Below are 24,950 nucleotides of genomic sequence, written 5' to 3'. Positions count from 1 at the left end.
TCGGTGTGACAGCAGTACACTGAAGGAGAAAGCCGGTCTTTTCTGCAGGCCGCTGAAATGAAAAGCAGATCTACAGAGAGAACATCTGCTTTCTGCGTAAATACATGCAGACACACGCAGAAACATCCGACGCTTTCTGCACCCACATCTCTTCACTAACGAGAGAATCCCTGAAAGGATACGGCCGGCTTCACAAACAAACGTCGCAGAGGCTCGTGAAGCTAATACGGAGAGCTCGGACACGCGTAGAAATCCAGCAGTAAACGCGTGCCGTGTTTTTCTAGCCCCTCGATAAAACGCAAAGCTAATCTCGGGCGGGCAGTTGAGCTCAGGCACCTGCCACCCTGCGGCCCGACAGCCTTCAGACGTCTCCGTGAGCCTCGCCGAAGAAGAGCTGCGGTAAGATGAGGCTCGGAGCGAAACATAAACCTCAAACACAGCCTTATGCTCCGATTAGCTGTGCATCTCGAAGGTCATCCATAAAGGTGCACGAAATATCGAAACTGAAACGTTAGCACTACGTACCATGTGATGCTGTAAAACGCTTTCAATTGCTAAAAACTGACAGCAAAGATATTAAGCAGCACAACTATTTTCGATATTGATAATAAGCGTTACTTTAGCAGTAAAATCAGCATATTAGAAGTATTTTTGAAGGATCGGTGCAGGAATTATGGCGCTGAAAATTCAGCTTTGTTCACAGAAATAAATTACTTCTTAAAACATATTCAAACAGGAAACGGCTATTTTAAATTGTAATAATATTGTACTAAATTAATGTTTTACTGTATTTCTTAAATCAAATAAAAGCAGCTTTAGAGGCATCAGAAGAGTCTGATTTAAAATCTGTCCTTCCCCGAACGTGAGGTAGTAAACATCATAGACGTTACTTTTTTATTTCGAAGCAAAAAATGCGTGTAAAAGTAAAAACAGATGAATCGTCCACAACAAGATCTGTATGCATTCAAAAAAATAAATAGGGTCAATTTTGAGCTAATGTTTACTTATAAAATAATTGTAGTCACTTTAATTAGTTAGCTTCTTGTATTTTTATTATTGCAGAATTAATAATATATTACAAAGTTGATATCAAGTCATTTTGAATTGTATTACTCGATATTTCTCCTTCGCCCAAACCCTTTAGATTTAGATTTTCATTTCCTATCGTCCAACAAACAACATAAATAAATGCTCGAGCCTCCGATGCTATAAAAGTCAAACAAAAGCAAAAAATACTGCATATACGATTATAACATATTTGGATAAAATGCATAGATTTGGTCCTGGAGCCTGCTTAGTCAAAACAGCAAAAAAGCATGCCTGTGCACCCATAGAGACCAACTTTTCACCTTAGCATGCACATCAGGAGCTATTTTTATAGTGCAAGGCATGTAATATTGGCTGTGCATTACACATACCCCCTACTTTGGATATCAACATCAATTAATGAAAAACCTATATTGCAAAATACCTACAACTAGAGACCGTAAACCGCGAGAAGCAGCGGTATGGTAATGGCGTGTCCGCTCTGAGGTGGTGGGAGCTCATTACTGAGCAACACGAAGCTCAGGAGAACGAGGGGAGCAGACAGATGGTGCTTTACAGGCGTGAAGCGACCCGGGCCGCGGCGGTCGGCTCCACCGGGGCAGCGGCAAGGTAACCGGCGACAGCCCACATGCATCATCACATGCGACAGCGCAACGAAGTCTGATTCAGCTGAAGATCTGCGCTCTCTCTGCTCACCCGTCGGCTTTCATTTGACTCGGGAGAGAGCGCGATGCTTCACAGCTATGCAGCAGAGAGGAGCAGGACGGGTTCTGGACAAGCTAAGCTCACTCCACAGCGGTTGCGGCTTAATGTTGATTTACTAGAACAAGTTCTGTTGGCTTTATTTTTTTAATGCAAAATTTAAGGTTATAATGGCGGTCTTTTCAACGGAAGTGATTCGGGCCAGTGTGCGGAAGACTGGAATAGTGAAGCATATCCTTTCGCATTTATAATTTTTTTTTTGACATTTTGTGGTTAGCATTTACGGCTTTACACTTAAATGGTTATTAAATGATTTTTTTTATACTAAAACCATGTTATCGTGTTTGTTTTTTGTCACGTAGCTGGACTCTAAAAACTACGTTTTTTAAAAATGTCTTACTGTAACACATCCTTTTTCTTGTATTTTAAAGAAAAGCATGAACGAGGGGAAATTATTTTTTGAGGCAATAAACAATATGTTAACCATGCTTACATCGCCATATAAAATATCGGGATCAGTTTCTTATTCTCACCAAGACTACATTTCTTTAACGAAAAATACTGTAATGTTGCAAAATAATATTGCTATTCAAAAAATTATTTTCTGTTTAAATATTTTTTTTAAATGTCATTTATTCCTGTGATGCAAAGCTGAATTTTCAGCTTCCTTACTCCAGTCTTCAGTGTCACAGAAAGTCCTTTAGAAATCACTCCAACATGCTGATTTTGCTTCTTAAGAAACATATATTATTATTATTATTATTAATGTTGAAAACAGCTGTCCTGCTTAATATTTTTGTATTCTTTGAAGAATAGAAATGTCAATTTTTTTTTAATTATTTTAAATGTCTTTACTGTCACTTTAATTCATTTAATGGCCCTTTGCTAGTATGAATATGTTTGAGAAACCCCCCTTCTGCTTATTTGGCCACCGTACCTTGGACCATTCGCCGGTCTTCCACTCATAGCACTTGGAGTGATCCTCGCAGGTCTCCAGCTCTGCGGGACGAGACACGGGATCACAGAGACCCTGAGGATTGGTGCAGGTCACCGTCCTCTTCCTGCTGCCGCGACCGCATTCAGAGGAACACTGGGACAGACAAAGACAACAAGATTTCAGAAGATAACACCAGGACAATAAGTGAGCAACTGGGTGCAGAGGCTGGGGATAAATAAAGACACAGGCAAGAGCGCTGGTCATTAAAACTGGCTTCCTGTGGAGTCTGACTAAATCTACTCTAATGAAGCGCTTAAAACACCAACGTCGAGATCTGAAACCAGACCCAGACATTCAAAAACAACCACAGTGCCCTCCGTAGGCCAGGACAAACCCCGAAACAACCCCTCGTCCAACAGTCCAGGATGAGTTGCACAAAAGCAGCTACGTCTTTATCGAATATACTGGAAATGCTGGAACTTTTACAACATATTTTGACATTTTTCACCATCTGCTGCTGAATCTTTAAACTATAACAGATGTAAACATGGGCGTTGGTGTGTAAATGCCATATCTTAAGAGGACAGTGACACAGAATGTATTTTTGCGTTTTTCGACTGTTGAACTGTAGGGGAGTTGGGAAATGAGCCTATTTTCCAAAAAAAGTAACGTGTTCCTTTAAACCTGATGTGAAACGGAAGTTTAAAAGGCCGTTTTTTGACCTTGTCCTCCGCCCCGCATCTTGCTCTATTCTGTGCGAAAGGCCTTCATCTGTGATGAATTCTGGATTTCGACAGCATTTATGGCGCAAATTAGCATTTTTATACATGTGGCAGATGCTCTTTCCCAAAGTGGCTTACAATGCATTCACGTTTCTTGCTTTCCCCGGGAATCAAAGTCAAGACCTTAGCAGCGCTAACACCATGCACTCCTGTCTGAATTACACGCAGTTTGAAATTGGCTTTCAAAAGATGCCAAGTCAAAAACGGTTTACGAAATATATAGTCCCTTTTTTATTCCACCGCTCTACTGTTTTCTGCGTGAACGGCTCTTAAATGTGACAAACACTATAATTACTACTATACTTTTTACTACAGTTGTTTGACCTTTAAATCCTGATTTTCAATAGGGTTCTAGGGTTAATGGCTTATCTTAACAGGGTGGCAAAGCTACATAGCTCATATATTTGAAAAGCTTTACACAGAAAAGGTGAGTAAGAGATTTTTCCACTATCATGAGATCATGTTAACACATATTGTTTGCATCTTGCAGTTTGGTGAGGTTAAAGTAGGATCCAGAATTGCATCCAAAATGTTTTTTTTTGTTACATAGTGTGTACTGTGTAAAATTATCATGTATATATAAAAACACACACATGCATGTATATATTTAAGAAAACTTTTAAGTTTATATACTATATACACATATATATATATTATATATATATATATATATATATATATTACATAATTTATATGAATATAAAGGTATAAAAATATATATATATATATATATATATATATATATATATATATATATATATATATATATATATATATATATATATAAATATATATATATATATATATATATATATATATATATATGTATGTATATAAATATATATAATAATATATATATATATATATATATATATATATATATATATATATATATATATATATATATATATATATATATATATACATATATATTTATATATATATATATATATATAAATATATATTTATATATAATATATATATATATATATATATATATATATATATATAATTTATATATATATATATATATATATATATATATATATATATGCTGAAGTATACACATACATTATATAAAAATACTTAATTCTGAAAAAACTTTAAAAAGCTGAAAAAACTTAATTCTGATGCGCTTAAATCGTGATTAATCGTTTGACAGCTCTAGTTTAAACACAGAAATGTGAAGCTTATCATTTCACTAAAGCACCTACATTAAGTCACCTCTGCATTTTCAACAAGTTAGTCAGGTTAAAGTTAGCAGCAGGTCAATCGGGTGAATTCTGGAAAAGTATTTTAAGCGCATTCTGTTCAATCATCCTCCGTTCATAAGCAAGCACTGCTTAAAATACGCTTCGTCATTAGTCCAAACTGAGCCAGAGCACAATCTGCTGCCCGCGATGTGGCGTCTTTACATAATTCCTGCTGGCTTGAGCTCAAACCTTGGACCACTCGGAGGCCTCCCAGACGGTGAGGCAGTGGCGTCCCTCGCAGTGCTGTACGCTGGCGGGTTTGGAGCTCAGACAGTACAGGTCTCTGGTGGGGATGTACGTGCCGTTCTGCAGCTGGTAGACGCAGCCTACTTCCCTCTGCTGCAAGCCTTTCCCGCAGGTTAGCGAACACTGAGTCCACTCGCCTGTCACCCACCTGAGAGGAGCGGAAAACACAGACAAGACATGGACCCAACAGACTTGTCAATATCCAATGCTTAAACCGTAGCGAAAGTCTGAAAACGGACGCCTCTACACTGACGCAAGTCCTTAAAGCCAACATTTCAAAGCATCTGCAACCTGATGTAATGTAATGAAAGATGCAGCTGACATATGTTACAAGTCAGGAAACATCATATAAAATATGGATGTTTTACTCGTCGGTTTAAAGCTCGGCGGAAAATAGCAGACGCTAATCTTTATTGTCATATACGGATGCCATGAAATGCACTTGTGATTTACGTGCAGCAAATCTCAACTGATGAAACGGAGAATAAAAATAGAGCCGTCTTTATGAACTGCTTAACGGCACGCTGAAAGATGACAGAGAAGCATCTGGAGACACGTAGGAAAAGCTCTTCTGTCCCATGCTCGCATCTCACTCTTACGAGCGCCGAAATCGATTGTGCAGTTACAGACAGAAATAGAGGTGTGCAATTACTTTCCTAAGTGTACTGGACTTACATCATACACAATAAAAAGAGGTGAAAAAGTCCCTGAGAAGTACATTGATCAGAATATCCACTCGGGCTTATCTGACTGACAATACCCTATAAAACAACCTAGTAGTGTTATTTACACACCAATCTAGTATTTATTGATGTTTTGTATTTACCTTTTATTTTTATATTTTCAGTTGTTATTTTGATGTTAAAATGTAAGAAATTTTACTGTGCTTCCGTATTTTTATTAGCTTTACTCATTTAATTTTAGCTTTTACTTTATTGATTTTTATTATTTTGCACTTCTTTTATTTCAGCTAGTTGACAAAGCTAAAATCTAATTACATTTAATTTTTCATGTATTAGTATGTTTTTTGTATTAGTATTTTTATATAACAATTTTATTATAAGTTTTTATTTTAATGTGAAGTGCTTTTACTTTACCACCACTATTTATTTGTATTTTTATTACTATTTGCATTGTTTTATTGCAGTTTATTTTTTTGTTTTTGTACCTTTAATGTAATATTTTTCATTTAATTTTTATACAGTCCTATTTAATTCAAACTTCGTTTCAGTTGCACGACAAGCCAAAACGCCAAATAGTCCTTTACATTTAAAAGTGATCTAATATTAATATGAATATTTTATTTAATACTATCTAGTTTGAATCATTTCACTCTTAAAAATAACAACCCTGTAGTGAGTTCTTTACAAGCAAACAGACCTTCAAATTTCATTGTAATTACTAAATTAGAGCCATAGAGTTTTAACTGACCTAAAAACAATGACAGCCAATCAGAATCCATCCTACTTTAAAATGCCACATAACATAACATAACATACACTCATGCTATTATCTATTGGCATGGACCTTAATAAGCTAGCATTTTAATTATCGTTATAAGTGTGACCAGCCCTTTACTGTTAGAGCAAGAAAAACTGCGCAAATGAAGTTATAATTCTGCAAGCATGATATCAATCTCCTGTTCACTCGAGTGAACCAGCCCTTTCTGCTCCGAATGTACAACTTGATGTCAGTTTCTTATCTCTTGTAAAGTAGACGACGTAAAAGCCACGGATGAAGAAACGCTTTTTGGGATCAGAGCGATCCGATTTCAGCACGGAGCATAAAACAAATGACACATATTGCACCTAAATGGTGAAACCCCTACAAGCTAGAACTATAAAACTAAGCAAAGACAATAATAAAGCGAACGTCTGTTCTTGTGTTTGGTTTAATAAGAATAAATAACCGTAACGCTTATGCTCCCAGGACAAGCGTGCACCGTACGGAGATGAACGCCACCGAACACCACGAATCCGTTGAACCCCCAGCCCAGCTTCTTTGACTTCCTGTTGAGTTTTGCAGGTTACCTGTATTGGCAGGGGTGTATGTTACAGCGGCGGATCTGAGGCGCGGGCCGGTTCTCCACCTGACAGTAGCTGTCGTTCACTGGAGTCATGGTCTTGTTGACGATTCTCATGCACGACACCACAGTCCTTCTCTCCCCTAAAACACAGCGAGGCATCTTTATTGGCGCGCTGCTCTTTCGTAAAATCTCACTCAAGCTTTCAGTGCACTATGTGTGTTGCATACACTTACATAAACCAATTTGATTGCTTCATTTTATGCGTGTTATGTAAATGAAAGAAACCGTATGACATGCCGTATTTACAGTAAAAGTTCTCACTTTACATACATGAATGCACCATTCATTAGTTACAGTTATAAGTCATCTTTCTTGCTATGAACAGGCCTTTACAGCAATTACAGAAATTAATTTACATATCCATTAGCAAGATATCCATCACAATTTAACACCATTGATTAAAAAAATAATAGGAAAATAAATCATATTTAAAATAGTGATATATATATATATATAACTAGCATTAATAAGTTTAAAGAAACTGGAAAAATAGGAATATGCTGATTTGCATACTTTTATGGAAACCATCTTTTCAGGATTATTTGACCATCAAAAAAAAAAAAAATAAAAATACATAATACTAAATAATTAAAAATAAATCATTAAATTTAAATACTTTAATATAATACATAATGTTTAAGATATAATATGCTTTATATTAAATAAAATTTATAACAAAATTATAAGTAATATTAACAATTTATTATTAATATTTATACACTACAAATTTTGTCCAAAGTGACTTACATAGAAAATGAGCTCATCGTTCCTGAAAAACTGAACCCAACTGTTTGAGCTACAGAAATATTATCTATTTATGTCGGGAAAGTGGCTTTTAAAAGTAATGCTTTTTACGATATTGCATTATACCATAAAAAAAAAACTAATTGTGTTATTTATTTGTATTATTGTGTGACTAGTGTTACTTGTAACACTGACTATTTATTACTTATCTTTTAATAAACCATTTTTATTAGAGCAGATCGTTCCAAACATTAAATGAGCAATGTTTAATAAATAATTGCATTAAAAAATTATCTAATATATATGATATATATTAAATATTATTATAATAATATATAAAATACATATACTATTCAATAACAAATCTGCTCTAAACTTGCTCAACAGCAAATCTAAATGTCATAAAAAATACATGGTTGTATAATAATACTAATCATCTTTATGGCCGCTTTGAGCCGTCTGCGTTTACTAACAGTCCACCGAGGATGTTAATGTTTGGCTTTGGCGAGCGCCGCAGTGATTCTGTGCTGGGGGTGTTTTTTCTGGCTCGTGCGAGCGATCGAGCTTACGATCTCCGCTTTCCCCTCCCGACCAGCCACGTCTCATTTCAGGTAATTGCAGAACAACAGATTTCCAGTTAGGGAGAACAATGTGAGGTTATTTCTAGCGGTCATCTACAGAGTCCGGGGTCCTTTAGTGGTCACGAGCAAATTAGCAGCGGGAAAAAGCGGCGACCCGCGTAACCGGCGCTGAATTTGCCCGGGACCTTTAATTTGCCGTCAGTTCTTAATGTTGTTGTAGCTTCAGATGGTGGCGGCACGCCAGACTGTAGGATTAGCCATGTCATTAATTTTGTGTTGTTCCGCGTTTGCCAAGAAAAACCGCGAGCAGTCGGAGACAGAGATTAATTCTTGCGAGCGTCGAGCGGTGAAGGGCAGCCTCGGAGACACAGAGACAGAAGCTCCGCTCCAAAACATAGTGCGCTGCCTACTTAGTCAGCACTTTAGGCATCATGTTCGTGTCCCAGATGCAAAGCTTGCTCCAAAATTATGCTGCCTTTTAGATTGTGTGTTAAAAAAAAATAAATAAATAAAAAAAATCGCCATGCCATGTACAGTAAAAATTTATAAAAAAGCAATGCAATAAGCTAAATTCAACAAAATAAATCATTTTGGGTTTGGTAAAAAAATTTTTTAAATGAATATCTTTGAAATTGATCAAAAGCGACAGGGAAGATAATGTTAAAAAATATTAAAAAGAAAAAGAAAATAATAATAATAATAATATGTTTTTAAATATATTGAAATAGAAAAGGATTCTAATATTTCACAATATTTATATGTTTGATGTATTTTGTTAAATATAATAAATGCAGCCCTGGTACGAGCATAAAATTATTCCAAACCAAATAAAAAGGAAAATACAATAAAAAGGAACAATGTTAAATAATACATTTAAAGCCATTGGCTTTGCAACATACAAATCTAAAACTATAGAGTGCATGTTCTGAGGAGTGTATGAAACATTTCCGTAGGTAAGCAACTTAACAGTTGTTGTTTTTTTCTAAAGTTGCATTTAAAATCCACTTTCCCCCCAAAAATCAGAGGGGGCTCATTATTTTGAATGAGTGTGACGCATCTGTTCTCGCTACTGCTGTATAAGGAGCCCCTTAACCACGGTTTCCAGGGCAACACACTCTCAGCCCAGAACCGTAGAGTACAGTAGAGGGTCTTCACCGTCTCCTATCTGAACGAAACGCTCAGATCAAACCTTTCTTAAGACTTTTTTACCTAAAATCTAGGTTGAAATAGTGTTATCACATTTAAAAACAAAACACTGGCTATTTATTTACTTATCGTCTAGAAAAATAAATCTACAGTACACTTTTTGATCACCAATAAGCCAAAACCTTGCAAATGAGCAAGCTCTCTGGGATCCTTTAAGACTTTGCTAAGCAGAACCTGGACAGAGTTAAAACTTTTACAACTCGCTGAGCTTACGTTAATATTAATCTGCTTCCACGTTCATTTATTCTGACAGTCCTTTACATGAACCACTGTTCAAATTTTGATAGTTTGGTATAAGATTGTTTCATGTTTTTTTGTGTCTGAAACTCACCGAGGCTTCATTTATTTGATCAAAACAGTAAAAAAAAAAATATTAAAAAGAAATATCATCAAAGTCAAAATAACAGTTTACAATTGGAATCATTTGTTTAAATATCATTTATTCCTGCAACCTGAATTTTCCGCATCAGTCTTCAGTGTCACATGATCCTTCAGAAATCACTGGAATATGTCGATACTTTTATATTGCATGCTTTTATGGAAACCATTGAACGTCTTTTTTAGGATTATTCGATGAATAGAAAGTTGAAAAGAACGGCATGTATTTAAAATACTAATTAAAAATATATCTATTTTTGTAACATCTGATCGACGACCCCACAGAAAACCAGAATGAAAGCAGGCGTCTCAATCATGTTACAATTATTGTGCGTGCATATTAATTCATACTTGTGCATTTTTATGCTTTTATATTAAACTATGCATTTCTTTCATCGCAGAATTGTTTAATTTTTATATTAAAAGGCGAAACAGATTAATAAAAATGACAAAACTCTAATAAAATTGTGACTTGTGTCTTTCCTCACACACATAAACTTTAACTTTGTAATGCAGTTATTAATCCCTTCTCTCCGTCTACGTTTCTACGGATCCCGCTTCTTCGAGCCCAGCTGTATTAACGTATGACACACATGTGCCGGCGTCATTAAACACAACGTTATATTCCTCGCTTCATAACCGGCCCGAAGGAACGGCGCTGACCACAAAACAGCCTCTATTTCGTAGATGCGTCTAGAAGTCTACGAAAACAGACACTGCAGATCTCGAAAGGTCGAAACGCGATTTGTCGAAAAAAACATAAAGCCGTTCTGTTCGACGCGGAGAACGAAATGCCCTCCAAAAAACCCCCTCCAAATAATTGCTTCTTAAATCGTGTTATTGTGCCCAAACACTTCTCGCAGGCAATGAACTCCTCGCTCAGCCCTCAGGAAAGCAATAACCGCGTAAAAGAAACGAGCAGATCAGCGTTAAAACGAGGAAAGTTCATGCATGTTCGTCTGCTATCGGATTGGTGAACGTAACCAGCAGAACTGTCACGGGCTCAGAAAACGAGTTATTTTATGCACGCCTCGGCTTTTTCTAGGCGGCATTTAATTCCGCAAGTTAGCGCTGATATCGTTTGTCGGGGGATGCTCTTTTCGCAGCGGTAATTATTATTTTTGGGGCTTTAACCCGCTAGATCTAATCACACAGCTGTGCAGACCATAACAGTCACACGGCGTCACAGAAACACAGCTGGACAGCCGTTAACAGCTTCGACTGGGAAGAAGGAACCGAATGAACCTTCAGGGGAACCGATCAGCTTCTGATGCTCTCTCGCAAGTAACGATTCTGGAGGGAAGAACAGAATCAGAGAACAGAGAACAGATCAGTTCTTAAAAAAAGAGCCATTTCAGTTATCTAAAGAACCCTTTTCCGTACGCTTATGCAGATGCGCCGGCTCAAGAAGTATTTTGGAGAGAATGGCGTACAAAACGTTAACTGAAAGCAAGCGAATGAATACAAAATTGGAGAAAATGTAGAAGAACTGCAATAACATAGAGCTACAAAAACTACAGCTATCCATTTAAAGTGTATTTTAATGTAATTGTTAAGCATGTGGGTCAAAGATGAAAAATTAGTGCAGCGCTGCTTTAAATAGTTGTTTTTCCACAAAAAAACTTAAAAGGTTTGCCGTTTGCTGTTAAATATCAGACATTTTCCCACTAAAATGGCATTCAGTATAAGTCTTGTCATTTTATGGCGCATTAAAAGATGAATTACTTTCACCCCAAGTCCTAAATAGTTGCAACTTTAATTTTTTTGTAAATGTGCCACTATCCTAGGTTTGGCCCATTGGTCAGTAGGATTGTTTTATCCATTTAAAACACGATGAAACTGAATACGCTTCCCTATTCTTTAATATATTTAATAAGTACAAGTCGCAATAATAATGTCGTTTGAATTTTTACAACGAAAACGTAATATTATAAATCAACCAAATTTTGTCATTTTATTTTTCAAAACTGTTGAAACCTTAAAAGCAGACACTTACTTACATGTAATGTACATCCTACGGACATAAAATCATTTTTGTGAATTTCTTCTGAAACGGACATCTTAATGCCGTTGACCCGTATTCATGTATTTTTGTCATTTGTGTGCTTCATGAGAGTGGGTGGAGCTTATTTAGCGCTTCTGTTGTCTGATTGGTCGATTTTCTCTACAGCATCATGGTTAATGTAGTTTTTCTGTGCTATTGAACAAACAGTTGAATTAATCAATTCAATTTATCTGCTCTCCTTCCAACTATTTAAAGTTGTACAAAACTGCTCATTTTGCTGCTTGATGTTGGAAATTGGTGTTCTTTAACATATTATTTTAATTGATTATCTTAATTACCCAATGGTGTCTAATCAACCAGGAAGTCTCACTTATAGGATTACTTTAGCTTTGAAGAATAAGGTGGATAAAGAACGTTTTCGCAGAATGGAGAACTTCTTGGTGTCTTATGCTTTAAAAATGTGCACGGGAGCGTAATGGCAGGAAAATAAAGCCCAGAGGGATTGTGGGTGATGACCGGACTGACCTCCTCCGCAGTGCACACTACAGTCCTCCCAGCTGCTGTGAGTCCACAGATACATGTGCTCTGGTTCCTTCACCGGGTCGCTGATGTTCTCCTGAGACTGGTTCAGGGCAACCGTGTACTCATAATGGATCCCGTACGTCTGATCGTGGAACAGCAGAACCTGAGGGGAAAGATGGGATAAAAGTGAGATGAAGAGCATTCTCTGTTTATTAGCTTACATCTTCTGCATGATACTTTAACGCAGCAAGGAGGCCTTCAGTTGATCCAAACAGAAGTGAAGACATTTGTAATGCTACAAAATGTTGATCTTTTGCTTATCTTAATAAAAAATGTATCATCGTTTTCTCAGAAAATATGAATCAGCAAAATTGTTTTTTACATTGATGATTATCTGAATTGTTTCTTGTGCAGCAAATCAGCATATGAGACTGATTTCTGAAGGATCGTGTGACACAAGAATGGAGCAATGATGCTGAAAATACAGGAATAAATTGCATTTTAAATATAATCATAATCGTATAAAAACAGCTTTTTTATATATGGAAAGATTGGAATAATATTTCGCAATTTTACTGTATTCCTGATTAAATAAGCAGCTTTGGTGAGCAGGAGACACTCTCATTAAAATACATTAAAAAGTCCACCGCTATTGCTTTAAAAATTATACTCTTAATGTCCCTAAAATTTTGATTTATTCATGATTTATACCAGATAGTTGGAGGGCTAAGACAGCCTCCAAAAAGCTGCTACAAAAACTATTTTCCCCTTAAAATAATGTGGCCTAATGAATAAACAAACTAAATAATAAAATTGTATTAGCATAGTTATGAAAATAACGTTAAAAACACTTATTAGTCATACAAATGGTCAAAAAGAGGCTTTTTCTTCATGCAAAATAAATAAATCTTTAAAGCAAGCCCTTGATAATGCTTCCTGCATTCACCCACATATTGTCAAAACCATTGTGGACCATTTTTGTAACTTGATCTGAGCGTATTTCTCTCCTGATTCAGACAACTTTTTTTTTTTTTTACTGGATATTATGAATATGAAGTCTTTTAAAATTGTTGCAAACACTCAGCTTTTCTCTTCACGCGATGTTAACTGGACCGGAGCGGTGAGGATCGTTAGGATGTTTTTATCAGCTGTACGGACTCTCATTCTGACGGCACCCATTCACTGAGCATCCGTAGTGCCGCCAAATCCTTGGACATCTTGGATGGCCTGAGGGTGACTACATTTTCAGCTGATTCTCATTTTTAGGTCAACTATTTCTTTAAACGTCACAAGCGACTCAACGTCACGTATTCCTCTCCCCTGATTTGGGCTGTTCTGCATCTATTTAGTTATTCGAGGTCAGGAAAAACCTAAAGACGGCCGCATTCGAAATTTAGCTGAAATATTCTAAACGGGTCCGAGAGCTCTCCGAAGTGGAGCATCTGCGCGCCAGAGGACATCTGAGAGGAAAACTTCATCTAAAGCCTGCTTCGCTGCTTAATTACACTAATTAGAGATCTCTCTCAAGACACCTTCTGGCTCTCTGGACTAAACAAACCTTCCTGCTTTAAAGTCGCGGTGACTGCGGGGAGTGGAGATTACGGGCCTATTCTCTTCTCATAAAGAGCTTTGAGGAGATATTAACTGAAACAACGCGTCTGATAGAGGATTAGAGACCTGGCTTTCGTTCCACAGCGAGCATTAGAGCGCGCTTTTGCATTATTTTCTAAAATTGTTCATCTTATCATGCGTTAGACGTCTTTGGCTGTTGCTTAACTTAATTAAGTGCTTACTACACATCCCTACTGAAAAATAAGATTTATTTCAAACACATTTATATAGTTCAAATGTTACGCATTAATTGTATTTTTGGTATACTTGAAGTCTGCTAAATTGAAACAACTCGTTTTGTACATAATGCGCTTTAATTGTAAAGTATGCACTGAAGTATACTTGATTGTGGAAGTATTGCAAGTGCTACAGGTACACTTTAAAAATCTTGCATTAAAAAAACTGCATTATTCAAAGATCACGCAACCCTCATCAATAGTGACATTAGCACACATTTTAGGCATAATACTCAAAATGTGCAAGCAGTACTCTAGATAAAGTTGAATTAAAATGTCCATATCAGTAAGTGTAGAGTAAAAGGTCAGCACATATATTACCAGATTTGAACTATACTTAATATGAAATAAATGTGTGACATATATTTAGATTTTTTTACTTAGGACATTTCTCCACTGCAGTGTTTTTGTTAACTAAAATGCTTTCATTAATTAAAAATAATAATAATAATAATAAAAATTATTATTTACATATGTTTGTGTATATATATATATATATATATATATATATATATATATATATATATATATATATATATATATATATATATATATATATACAAATACATTTTCTGTAGTTTTTTAGTTTTATTAAATTTATTTCACTTTTAGAAATTTTATTGCTTAGCTTTTCATTTCTAATTTTTATTATTATTCTTTTTATGTCTAATTTCTATAATATATATATATATATATATATATATATATATATATATATATATATATATATATATATATATATATATATACATATATACATATATATATATACATATACACATATATATATATATATATATATATATATATATATATATATATATATATATATATATATATATATATATAATAAATACTAAAAACTACAGAAAATTTATTTTAAAACAATTTTCACTCAGAAATTGCTGGTACACTTCACAAAAACATTACAAAGAAATGGAAAGAAACACAATGGATTACATATCAAATTTTCCAAAAAAGATATTTAAAAGGATTTTCTCCTTTTCTCCGCTCGCAAATGAATCTCCAAAAATCCTTTTCACTCTGTAACAAAAACAAATTGACTACAACGAATGAAAATAAAAGCTGTAACAGTATGAGCTGTAATAGATTAAATAATTAAATTCGATGGCTCAAAGCATCAAAAGACGCCCGCGACAGAGTCACGCGGTCCGACGTATCGACTTCAGGTCAGAAGCGCACCGCAGGAAATGCACACTAAACTGTTTGCCCAACTATCTTGACATGTCTATGTATGGAAGGGGCAACCTTTGACTGTGTGCAAAGAAATAATGAGGACCCAGGAGAAAAAGAAGAAGAGCAAGAGAAGTGGAGTGGATGGAGAAGGAGGAGGAAAGGAAACGGGAGGAAAAAGCAGGAAGTAGGAAAAGAAATAAAAGAGAATGTAGGAGGAGGAGAGAGTAAGAGAGCTGGCCATCGAAACAAGTTAAAGTTACGAGGAGAAAGCATGGAACCAATGCAATGGGCTTATTCCCAAGAGTGCATGAGCTGAAGAAATGTACGACCTGAATGCAAGAATGCAGAAATGTGAATTTAAATGTGTACATTTTAAATGATTATATCCATTCATTTTTGGTGAATACGGATATTTTGTAATTTACGTAAGCAGCGTAAAGATTTAAGATATTACATCTAACTCTCCGAATATAAAATATAAAAATAAAGTATAAAATTAAATAAAATAATAATAAATAAATAGAATGTAATAGAATAAATTCAAAAAGGGGGGAAGGTCTTTCTGACTCCAGAATGCTTAAACTAAAACTTCAATGAAAATGAATGTTGCATCAAAAAAAAGTACTAAAATGGCTAAAAGCGAAATAAACACACACGGAAAAAATGACACAGAAAAAAAAGAAATCGTTGGTAAATTTCACAAATGACTACAAAGATAAGGCGAGGAACTCATTGGATTAGACATGAAAGGATTCATTAAAACAATCAATAAACATTTACTCACTTTTAAGACATTTTTCAGAAAACAAGACTTAATATCTCGTCTCTTCTCACAGGTTTAGATGCTTTTTAAAACAACAAAAAACATCGAGATTGAAAATATGTTTTTGCAGTGCAAATAAAATGAACCTCATACGAATGAAAAAGTAATTATGCACGGTTTTATTAAATTGAAAGCCAACCGTTGCATTGCATCGATTGGTTTGAAAGCATGCATCTTGGTTTGGAGAAATCATGAGAAACTGTAGGCGCGTGTTTGGAGCTATTTTTGCGTGCGGCACATGACATCATGATGAAATCACTGCCGTCCATCTAGACATGCTTGAAGGTGAAGACTTCGTCCCAAAAACATCTGCGTCGCTGCTTTCCAAACATTTAGCGTGATCTGTTTTCCATTCGGTTTATGTGTTTGCTTTGGATTAGCAGAGCGCCGTGTTTTCCCCAAAATAAAACAGCATGTTTTGCTAATCCCGAAGTTGCTCGCGACCAAGACAAAATATGCCATAATTAGCCTCTAAATCAAGCAGTGACCAGGAGAGCGTGACAGTTCAAGTCAGCAGGCAATCAAAATCACCCCCGTTTGCTTTCTCCAAGTGACAATTCGCCCGAAAATCTAATTATTTGCTCGCTCTTGCGTCGTCCCAGGCCCACGCGCTGTTATTTTTTCCAAAGAAGCTTCATGCGGCTCCTTCCGCACAGAGCTCATGGTGACCCCCAAAAAACATACAATTCAATAATTCTGCGTTTTAGTTGACTTGCATGCTATTTTCCAAGTCTTCCGAAATAATCCCGTGACTTTAAATGAGAAGCTGTTGAAAGTCCCACGCAGCCAGAGTAAGAATGAAAGATAACTAGATGTAAAGTTTTAATTTAACTGCAAGTATTTCATTAATTACAATAAAATGCATTAAAATGTAGATTTATATTAGTCCTGTTTTTTTTTTTACATAATATATGTACTATATATATATATATATATATATATATAAATACACACAAATATGTATTTTACATGTATATAAATTTATATTTTATATATACATATATATATTATACATATATATATATATATATATATATATAATATTATATATTATATACATAATATATTTAATATATAAACATAACACGTTTTTGTGTATATATATTTATGTATAAATAATTAATATATATAGTACACGCATATATTATGCAGCCAAAACCTTTATTTTGAATGCGATTAACAGTGCACTAATTTATATTAAATGCAGTGACCTTTCAAGCGCTTTTTCACCCACTTCAGTAAGACTTCGGTACATCTTTGTATCATATATCATTTCATAATGTTGTTTCAAGAGGTCTCCTATTCAGCATCAGAACCTGAGGGTGAGTTAATGATATTATTTTTGGGTGGACTGGCCCTTTAACGGCACTTCTCTTTCATCGTGAACATAACGGTGAGCGTTCATGTGTTCATGATTCAATCCTGTCCCACAGTACTGATTACCTGATATAAAATGCGCTCCGGATGGCTTTAAAAGCACAGTTCAAAAGGAAATGTGTGGAAGACAGTAAAAGTGCGTGTTATTTGGTAACGAGTTTACCATGAGGTGCAGTGGAGTCTTCGTGGGTCCCTTGGCAGACATCTTCTCCCACAGTCCTCTCCTCACGTAGCGGACCGTGGTGCCAGCGAGCTCAAACTCCCCTGGCAGCTCGATTTTCCAGTCATTGTTTATGGATCGCTTGCTGGAGTCCTTCAGAGCTGCACCAGTCGAACAAGAACAAAGCTTGATTTAGTTATCAAACATGACCAAATAATCTGACATTATTCCAACGCAAAGTTCCTTGATTTCGGACTGATCGGCGAAGCTATTTACGAAAAGGAGATTTTCGTAAATCGCGTGCCAAACGTATTGTGTGTGGTGCCACATTCATGCAAACTTTATGAAGCTTAGAGAGCAAAGTCAACTGAAAAACATATGCGTGCAAACAGCCGGATTATTTTAGTGTCATTGAGGCAATATTATATTTTTTTATTTAGTTATTATTTTTTTATATTTTCCATTTTAGTTTTTAGTAAGAATTTTATATTTTCTATAATTTTATAGTGTTAATCAGTTCATTTAATTACTTAAAATTATATATATATATATATATATATATATATATATATATATATATATATATATATAATAACACACACATTATATTTCATGCATTTTAATTACGATTTTTACATTTTACAATGAATTTAATATATATTTTTATATAAAATTTTAAAGTAAAAACATTATGTTCTTATTTATTATTTTTTTATATTTTCCATTTTAGTTTTTAGTAATAATTTTATATTTTACATAATTTTATAGTGTTAATCAGTTCATTTAATTATTTTTTAAAATTAATATATATATATATATATATATATATATATATATATATATATATATATATACACATTATATTTCATGTATTTTAATTAAGATTTTTACATTTAATTTAATTTAAATTAATTTAATATATATTTTTATATAAAATTTTAAAGTAAAAACATTATGTTCTTGTAACACATACTCGAATAATCGATTTATTTGTTGTATAAAATGTTAATTTATTATTTGATCGCAGTTTTTAAACCTATCACAGAGTTTTCCTTTACAATGAAACTCCATCCCATTCTTACCATTAAACATTTGAGCTTCTTGTGTTGAACCAGCTATCGTATATCATTCATCCATCATTAGCTCAGTCCTATACGTTGTATACGTGCCTGAGATGGTTTGTGAGCAGCGGAGGCTGAAGATGTGATTGCCTGCAGTCTGCTGCAGTGAAAGCATGGAGTGGTTTGTTTTGGAGAGCGTCTGCTCCGAGCTCAAAGGGAGGGGCTCTCTTTTCATCTCAATTCAAGCGTTTTGGCTGGAATTAATAAATGTTCTTCTGTTCTCTTACAAAAGATGGCACAGCGGACCCGAGGTAAACATGTGTTTACGTGGCTGAGTCTGACTGCATCCTGCCAGCTCGGCGTTACAGACTCGTATCACGCGTCGCTGCTATAAAATGTGTCCAAAACCAGGCCTGTAAGCTTTACTGTCTTATAGAGCTCAGTCTTTAATAAGTTCATCCCAGACACTAACCTCTAGGAGAAGGGATGTTTATTTAAGAAAAAGTGTTATGTCTGTGAAGCAGGCGCCTGTTCAAAAACCTCTGGCTCGTTCAAATAAATTCAATTACAATGAATATGTTCAGAAATTGTGGACTAGTTAAGTCTTAAATAATGTTCTTAAGATTTATAACGTTCTCTCAATTGGGATTTGCAAAAATACAAGAAACAATCTCATGTAAGTCAGGAGAGAGTCCGGCATGTTTCACCCCAAAATAAAAATAATTCAATGAGAAATTAAAAACTATGTAAAAAAAAAAATGAACCCTTATAATTTTGCATTGCTACATCAATTTCATGACATTTAAGCACGTTTCTTACCAAATGTTTAGCTTTTTTTTTTTTTTAATGTGCATAATTATTATTCTACATTAATTTCCTTTCCTAAATAATAAACAGATAATAGATAGACAGACAATATTATTATTTAATATAGTATATAGAACGTATGCATTTACTAATGTTACACAAAATATTTTATTAAAACAATTAAAATTTACAACAATGTGAATAAAAAAATAAAAAAATAAATTATATATATATATATATATATATATATATATATATATATATATATATATATATATATAAATAATGGACACATGAATTAAAATTCTGGGGAAAATGTCATTAAATCAAATGTATAAAATTACAATTAATAATTATTAATAATTAATAATGCTAGCCATTACAATAATTTTGCATTATTTTACATAATACTATTATTATTAGTATTAGTATTAGTATTTGTATTGGTATTATTTTTAGCAGTAGTAGTAATATTGTAATTATCAACTTAATTGTCCTGATATAACGTCAGAATTAAAAAAACAATAATTTCTATTTGTAACATTTCACAAATGGCTTAATTTATTTAATAAACGTATCAAAATGTTGAATATATTTCCTGCTTTCTGATTTTAGGGAGAAAAACGATGAGACGTGTTTCTGTGACATTCACTGATAATAGGTGAACGTTTGGTAAACAACAACAAAAAAAGTCTTACAAAAGTAGCGCCGAGCTGCATGAAGCAAATTTGCGTTATACGTCCTCATCCTAATTTGACAAGCAGCTTGTCATCAGAGAAGTTGATTCCTATCTACAGCCGCTCTCACTCAGAGCCATTGTGTGGCCATTCGGAGGACTGTTGTTATGGCAACAGGTTGAGTAATTACCCAGAAAGCTATGGGACGGTTTGTCTTCCACAACTTTGATTCGCCGAGCTCCCACCGGAATGACAGCTGCCTCGATGTAACCTTTGGGAAGGAAAGAAATGAGAGAGGAAACGAGAGAAAGAAGGGAGGAAAATGAAAAGAGACGAGCGACATTTCGTACTGGTGCACAGGTGGACAGACACAGGTGCAGGTGTGCTCTGCTCTAAACATCTACACAGTCGTCTGTGTGTGTGTGTGTGTGTGTGTGTGTGTGTGTGTGTGTGTGTGTGTATTCCTGGCCAATGAATCACCATTAATTTTCTATTTATGCATTTATTTATCTTTGAAAAATGTATACATTTATTCAAAACTAACTAAGCAGCCTAACTGTTCCCAACATTGATAATAAATGAGAGAGAATTTCATTATATATTAAAAGCATGTAATTTTACATATGCTATATAAAATTACCTTTTATATAAAAGATATATCTTTTTCTGAAGCAACATACAAACTATATAAATTATATATTTACTCATATTATTTTTAAATCAGTGTTATTTTATAATTAAGAACTACACACTTTTTATTTTATTTTTTTGTTTTTATATAAATTTGTATTTCAGTTGAAGTTTTAGATATTTTATATTAAGTTAAATTAATAAAATAAAAAAGTTTTATATTAACATTTCTATTATAGCAATTAAAACTGTTTTTGTATTTTATCGTTATGTAATATTTATTATGTATATATAAATATAAACTTAGCCTATATTTAAGAAAAAATAATATTTATATATTAAATATATTTATATAAAATATAAGAATTTGGAAATATAAATGTGTATACATGTAAATATTTTCTAAATATATACTGTATGTGTGTGTTTTATATATATATATATATATATATATATATATATATATATATATATATATATATATATATTTATATACACATATACATATATATATATTTATATACACATATACATATATATATATATATATATATATATATATATATATATATATATATATATATATATATATATATATATATATACATATATATATATATGTATATATATATATATATATATATATATATATATATATATATATATATATATATATATATATATATATACATATATATATATATATATATACATAAACATACACAGTATATATATATACATATATACACACACATACACACACATATATATATATATATATATATATATATATATATATATATATATATGAATTACACATATATTGTGTAAAAAAAAACTTTAGTTTTGAATGCGATTCATTTTAATTGATTGTTTGACGTGTGTGTGTGTGTGTGTGTGTGTGTGAAATGCATTGGTGATTGGTGGTCGACATTTTCCTCTGACGTACACAAAGTGTCTGGGCAGTAATGATAAAACCAATCTGTGTACACACATTCAGAAACGGACGCTCAGACACAGCCTGGCCGGTCGGGGGCTCATCTAAAGAGCAGCTCTGTGAAACCTGTTTCCTCATACGCTGGACGAGATTAGCGTGACCTCGACTGAGATGATCCGACCTGAGCTCCGGATGACAGGCTGGTGTCTTTACTGCCCCACACTTTATACTCACCGTGTTTTTGCTCACAAAACATGCGTTTGCCCGCTCCACACATCACCACAAACCCCCGTCAAACACCCCACACCTCACCCGACACCACCACACGCCACCACCTCTCTGTTTCGTTACGGAGAGTAATTCATCTCAAACAATTACAGACACAGGAAAGCTTTGCTTCGTTGGCCTCTCCTGGAAGACGGACTGAAATTTGTCACAAAAGCGTCATTGCATCGGTGACGTCTACCTTCTACAGCTCGCCCAGAGATGAAAATTGTGCGCAGTCTTTTTTGGGAAATGCTAAATGCTTTACTGAACGTTTGAGCTTCTGTTTTGGATGGCGGGTAATACTACAATTGAAAATTGCAAAAAAAAAGTGACTTTAAGGTGATTTCGTGTCATTTTAGGAGCTTTAAGGTATAAATCATCTACTTTCGTCGACAAGAGAAGACGACGGATCTATTTTTCAGTTTTACAGGAGAAAAATTAAATCATATAGGTCTGAAATAATAACAGGGTGAGAAGTGATGAAAGTATTTTCATTTCTGGGTGACATATTCCTTCTGAGCAAAGACATGGGGTCAGCAAGTATCTGATAGCCACAGAATCAATTTCGCTTCAGTTATGAGACAAAGAGGGTGACGCTTCTGTGTTTCTGGCGGAGAAAACACCACCTTTCAAAAAGCCGGCGTTGGGATTGTTTAGTCTTTTTTTATTTTTTTGAAAGAAATGAATACTTCTATTCGGCGAAGACGCATTCAATGAATCAAAAGTGACAGTAAATACGTTTATAATGTTACACAGAAAGTCTCTATTAAATCAAAGACTAAATGTATGACAAAAAAAAAAAAAAAACGTTTTCACGATTGAAAAATAATAAAATGTTAAAAAAAGCAGCGAAAATGAAAATTCAGTTTTGCATCACGGAAATAAATTAATTTTTAAATGTATTTTAACATACATTAAAATAATAGATAGTTTAATAGTTACTATATTTAATATATGCTGTTTTTTAAGAGACTTCGTTCATTATAAAGGTTTCTGATGCCAATACTGTTGTACAAAAGTAGCACATAAATCAGCTGCTTCTTTTGTTTTACCGAAGCGATGCTCTGAGAGAGACCTGAACTGGATATAATTCTTCCAGAAGAATCCAGAGAGAGCTTAACAAGCTGGATTTTTCTCATAAGCACACCGAAAGCACACATTGTGCAACCCTATAACAAGGTAACAACCCCAATCAATATCTCCAGAGAGAAAGCAATGTTTAGTGGTGGCATGCATTTAAAAATATACATAAATAACATTTAAAATAATATTGTCAAATGCTATTACAACTTAAAAATAGCTTGAGTTGAATAGAGTGTAATTTACGATTCAAAGCTGAATTTTCAGCATCATTCAGTCTGCTGTAAGAAATATTTATTAGTATAAAACATGCTAAAAAAAACAACTGCGCAGCTTAATATTTTGGTGGAAATCCTAATAATATTCTGGATTCTAGAAAAGAAATATAAAGTGCAAAAGAACAGCATTTGTTTGAAATAGAAACAATTTGTAATATTAGAAAAGTCTTGCCACTTTTGATCGATGCAATGCTTCCTTTTTTAAATAAAAGTAGTATTTCTTATTTAAAAACACCTTTTGAAGGGCAGCGCACCTATGGGGAAAAAAAAAAAAAAAAAAAAAAAAAAAAAAACGAATGGGAAAAATACTTCCAGAAGCAAAGCCACGGAGAATGTGGTTAAATGTGAAAGAGTGAGTGAAGTCCTCTCAGGACTGCTCTTGATCCACCAAAACACACCTTTACACGGCGAGAAGCCCCAAACATTCAAAAGAAAACGGCCTTTGCAAACGAAAGAAATGGTTCGATTTGACTCCTGAAACGCCTGGAACCGTTGCATCTCAGATTTAAGTAAAAGTCAAAAGACACAAGACAAACAGCACCAATGGTCGGTTTTACTCCATCGGTTTAGGTCAAATTCCTCACTGACGTGCACACAGCCAAGAAAGCCCTTGAGGAAAGAAAGGATTTTGCGGGCCGTGAACGTCGATGTGATCGCAACATGACGGGAATGCTAAATAACAAGACTTCTGATGGTCTCCAATAGCAACTATCCTACTGTAGGCATGCAGTTTTGGCTGCCAAAGTCCGGAGTCCTTCATTTCGTCCCAATGTATTCCCCACACGGCTGGGCACAGATACTTCTTCCTACATTCAGCGGTGGCCTGAAGCTACAGCAGCTGGAGACCATTGGGACGCTGTTTTGGGAGACGCACAATGTGACCTTGGAGTCATCCGGATTGAATCCAGTGAATAACAGATAACCCAAGAGCACGAGTCCTTACTCAGCCGATGAGCGGGAGGAAAAGTGCTTGGCATGACAAAAAGTTTTACAGAAACAGACCTCGAGGAGCTGACGTCGGTTAGATGAGAACAGCATTTTAACCGGAAGAGAGAAACGGACAAATTAGAAGTTTGCCAACAATCGAAACGCAAACGTCTCGACACAATTAAACACACGACCGTGCGAACGTTTGTGATCGCTGCAGTTTTTAAATGATCACTGATTGAAACTGACATCAAACGCATTCATAACGTCACAGAAATTTCTATCCAAAATGGATTCTGTTCTTTTCAACTTTTCAATCATCAAAAAAATCTTGAAAACAAATTAGCATATTACAATGATTACTTAAGCATAAAGGAGATACTAGAGTAAAGA

General features: G+C 34.3%; 1 protein-coding gene across 4 annotated transcripts in view; it reads right to left on the bottom strand.

Annotated features, from left to right (window-relative positions):
- The window catches only part of adamts17 (ADAM metallopeptidase with thrombospondin type 1 motif, 17), a 107,983-nt gene that overhangs the window by 18,951 nt on the left and 64,082 nt on the right, over window positions 1-24,950 (bottom strand). For 3 of the 4 annotated variants that reach the window (XM_043244082.1, XM_043244079.1, XM_043244080.1), the window contains 6 exons: window positions 20,629-20,709; window positions 17,897-18,054; window positions 12,493-12,652; window positions 6,998-7,133; window positions 4,911-5,115; window positions 2,687-2,839 (listed from right to left, as the gene is read on the bottom strand). In XM_043244082.1, coding sequence (XP_043100017.1) covers window positions 2,687-2,839; window positions 4,911-5,115; window positions 6,998-7,133; window positions 12,493-12,652; window positions 17,897-18,054; window positions 20,629-20,709 — 893 coding nt within the window. The remainder of the gene's footprint in view (window positions 1-2,686; window positions 2,840-4,910; window positions 5,116-6,997; window positions 7,134-12,492; window positions 12,653-17,896; window positions 18,055-20,628; window positions 20,710-24,950) is intronic. The other variant, XR_006251337.1, reaches the window with a different exon arrangement.

Source organism: Puntigrus tetrazona, chromosome 7, assembly GCF_018831695.1.
Source record: "Puntigrus tetrazona isolate hp1 chromosome 7, ASM1883169v1, whole genome shotgun sequence".
NCBI classification, from domain to species: Eukaryota; Metazoa; Chordata; class Actinopteri; order Cypriniformes; family Cyprinidae; genus Puntigrus; species Puntigrus tetrazona.
Note: the sequence above shows the minus strand (reverse complement) of the source record. Positions and strands in the feature narration are given on the sequence as shown.